The sequence below is a fragment of the Eimeria necatrix genome, genomic scaffold (genome assembly GCF_000499385.1).
Source record: "Eimeria necatrix Houghton genomic scaffold, Enh_scaff2226, whole genome shotgun sequence".
In the NCBI taxonomy this organism is placed as follows: Eukaryota; Apicomplexa; class Conoidasida; order Eucoccidiorida; family Eimeriidae; genus Eimeria; species Eimeria necatrix.
This window is the reverse complement of record NW_013652826.1, coordinates 946-3,464: the sequence shown is the minus strand read 5'-3', so window position 1 is coordinate 3,464 and position 2,519 is coordinate 946. Positions and strand designations below refer to the sequence as shown.

Genomic DNA, 2,519 nt, shown 5'->3' with positions numbered 1-2,519 from the left:
AGCAGCAGCAGCAGCAGCAGCAGCAGCAGCAGCAGCAGCAGCAGCAGCAGCAGCAGCAGCAGCAGCAGCAGCAGCAGGAGGATGGGGGGCATGTCTCTGGCAAAGTGAAGATTCTGCTTCCCAGGAGAGGCCCCTCAGCAGCAGCAGCAGGAAATGCAGCAGCAGCAGCAGCGGACAATGCAGCAGCGGATGCAGCAGCAGCAGCAGCAGCAGAAAATGCAGCAGCAGATGCAGCAGCAGCAGCAGCAGCAGCAGCAGCAGTGCAGGTCTTATCGCTGGACCAGGCATATTGGGGTGTACGCACAGGGGACTTGCTGCTGCTGCAGTTCAGCAGCAAAGACAGCAGCAGCAAAGACAGCAGCAGCAAAGACAGCAGCAGCAAAGACAGCAGCAGCAAAGACAGCAGCAGCAAATATAAACCCCTTCTTATCATATCACAAACTTGGGGGCCCCCCAAAGCCACAGGGGCCCCCGAGGGGGCCCCCCAAGGGGGCCCCCAGGGGGCCCCCCGGGGGGCCCCCCAGGGGGCCCCCGGGGGGCCCCCAAGTGGTACGGGGGCCCCTGGGGGCCCCCTAGAGGGTACTAATAGATCCCCTGGGGGGCCCCCCGAAGCGAGGGTTCAGTACCCTTTGGGGGCCCCCGGGGGGCCCCCAAAGGGTACTGGGGGGGGGCCCCCTGGGTACACTTTGGGGGTTTGCAGCGAAGGCAGCTTTTGCTGCAGCAGCAGCAGCAACGGAGTTGCTGCTGCTGCTGCTGGAGGGTTTATGTTTGTTTTGGGGGGGCTGAAAGCCTTCATCTACTTTGTCGCTAAAAGGAGGTTTAGGGTTTAGGGTTTAGGGTTTAGGGTTTAGGGTTTGACCCAAACCCGAACCCTGAAGCCAAACGCCTGTTTGAGAAAACCCCTGGGGTTTGAAAGCTAGGGTTTAAGACTTTGGCCAAGCATCTAGGGTTTAGGGTTTAGGGTTTAGGGTTTAGGGTTCGGATCACATAATAGCACAGCGCTCTTCGTCGCTTTCCTCGGAGCTGCTTTCCTGCAGACAAACCCTAAACCCTAAAACCCTAAACCCTAAACCCTAAACCCTAGCGAAGCCCTGGGAACCCTAAACCCTAGAAGCCCTAGACCCTGACAAAATCCAAGCAGCAGGGCGAACGCGCAGACAGCAGCAAACCCTCAACCCCGGATACCGAGGGTTTAGGGTTTAGGGTTTAGGGTTTAGGGTTTACTTCGTGGTAGTCGAGCTCCCAAAGCATTCCATTCGCGAGGATCAGCTGTGCCATGTCAATGAACATCTGAATGCAAACCCTAAACCCTAAACCCTAGCCCTGAGGAGTAAACCCTAAACCCTAGCCCTGAGCAGTAAACCCTAAACCCTAGCTCTGAGAAGTAAACCCTAAACCCTAGCCCGAACTCTAAACCCTCGCTCTTTATATGGCTCTTTTCGCAGACAAAGCTGCGGTTGATGAACGCCCGCAAAAAAGGGTTTAGGGTTTCTCGAGGGTTTAGGGTTTAGGGTTTCTCGAGGGTTTAGGGTTTAGGGTTTCTCGAGGGTTTAGGGTTTAGGGTTTAGGGTCTGCTGACCTTCTTTATATTCTTCCCTGTACAGGCTGAGACATGCCACAGGCGGCAAAACATTTGCTGCCTGAAAGCAGCAGCAGCAGCAGCAGCAGCAGCAGCAGCAGCAGCAGCTAGTCTCCGTGCAACTCTGCAGCAGCCCTGGGGAGCTGCTGCTGCTGCTGCTCGACTCTGGAGAACACTGCGAAGGTTTAGGGTTTAGGGTTTAGGGTTTAGGGTTTAGGGTCTACACGAACGCGTAGAGCTCAGCTCGGCCAAGCAGCCGCGTGGGCACATCGCCTTGAGGATCCACGTCTGCAGCAGCAGCAGCAGCAGCAGCAGCAGCAGCAGCAGTAGCAGCAGCAGCAGTAGTAGTAGTAGTAGCAGCAGCAGCAGCAGTTGCAGGAGTAGTAGTAGCAGCAGCAGCAGCAGCGGCAGCTGCACTGGCAGCAGCAGCAGCAGTAGCAGCAGCAGCAACAGCAGCAGTTGCAGCGGCAGTAGTGGCAGCAGCAGAAGCAGCAGCAGTAGCGGCAGCAGCAGCAGCAGCAGCAGCAGCAGCAGCAGCAAACCGCTGGGCCTTCTGCTGCTGCTGGGAAGGAAAGCCCGCTAAACCCTAGACCATCCTGTTGCTGCAAACCCTAAACCCTTGAGGGTTTAGAAGAAAGCCAATCGTTCGCTCAAGTCTCAAACCCTAAACCCTAAACCCTAAACCCTACCTGTTTTATTAGCCACGAGAAAGACAACTGGGGAGATCATCGGCTGCACACACAAAGCGCCTAAACCCTAAACCCTAAACCCTAAACCCTAGCCAGCTCTCGTGAGCTTGAAACCTACGCTCCCCGACCCCACAAACCCTAAATCCCAAACCCTTAACCCCAAACCCTAAACCCTAAACCCCAAACCCTAAACCCTAAATCCCAACACTAAACCCTAAATCCCAAACCCTAAACCCTAAACCCTAAACCCT

The 2,519-nt window shown here is 56.0% G+C and overlaps 2 protein-coding genes across 2 annotated transcripts; one reads left to right on the top strand and one right to left on the bottom strand.

Annotated features, from left to right (window-relative positions):
- On the top strand, positions 1–913 carry ENH_00030510 (hypothetical protein; the record flags this gene model as incomplete). Its single annotated transcript, XM_013580119.1, has 2 exons — positions 1–549; positions 852–913. Coding segments are annotated over 2 exons (611 nt in total), but the record flags the coding sequence as incomplete, so codon positions are not given.
- A 70-nt stretch (positions 914–983) lies between these two features.
- On the bottom strand, positions 984–1,290 carry ENH_00030500 (hypothetical protein; the record flags this gene model as incomplete). Its single annotated transcript, XM_013580118.1, has 2 exons — positions 984–1,031; positions 1,225–1,290. Coding segments are annotated over 2 exons (114 nt in total), but the record flags the coding sequence as incomplete, so codon positions are not given.
- Positions 1,291–2,519: the final 1,229 nt, after the last annotated feature.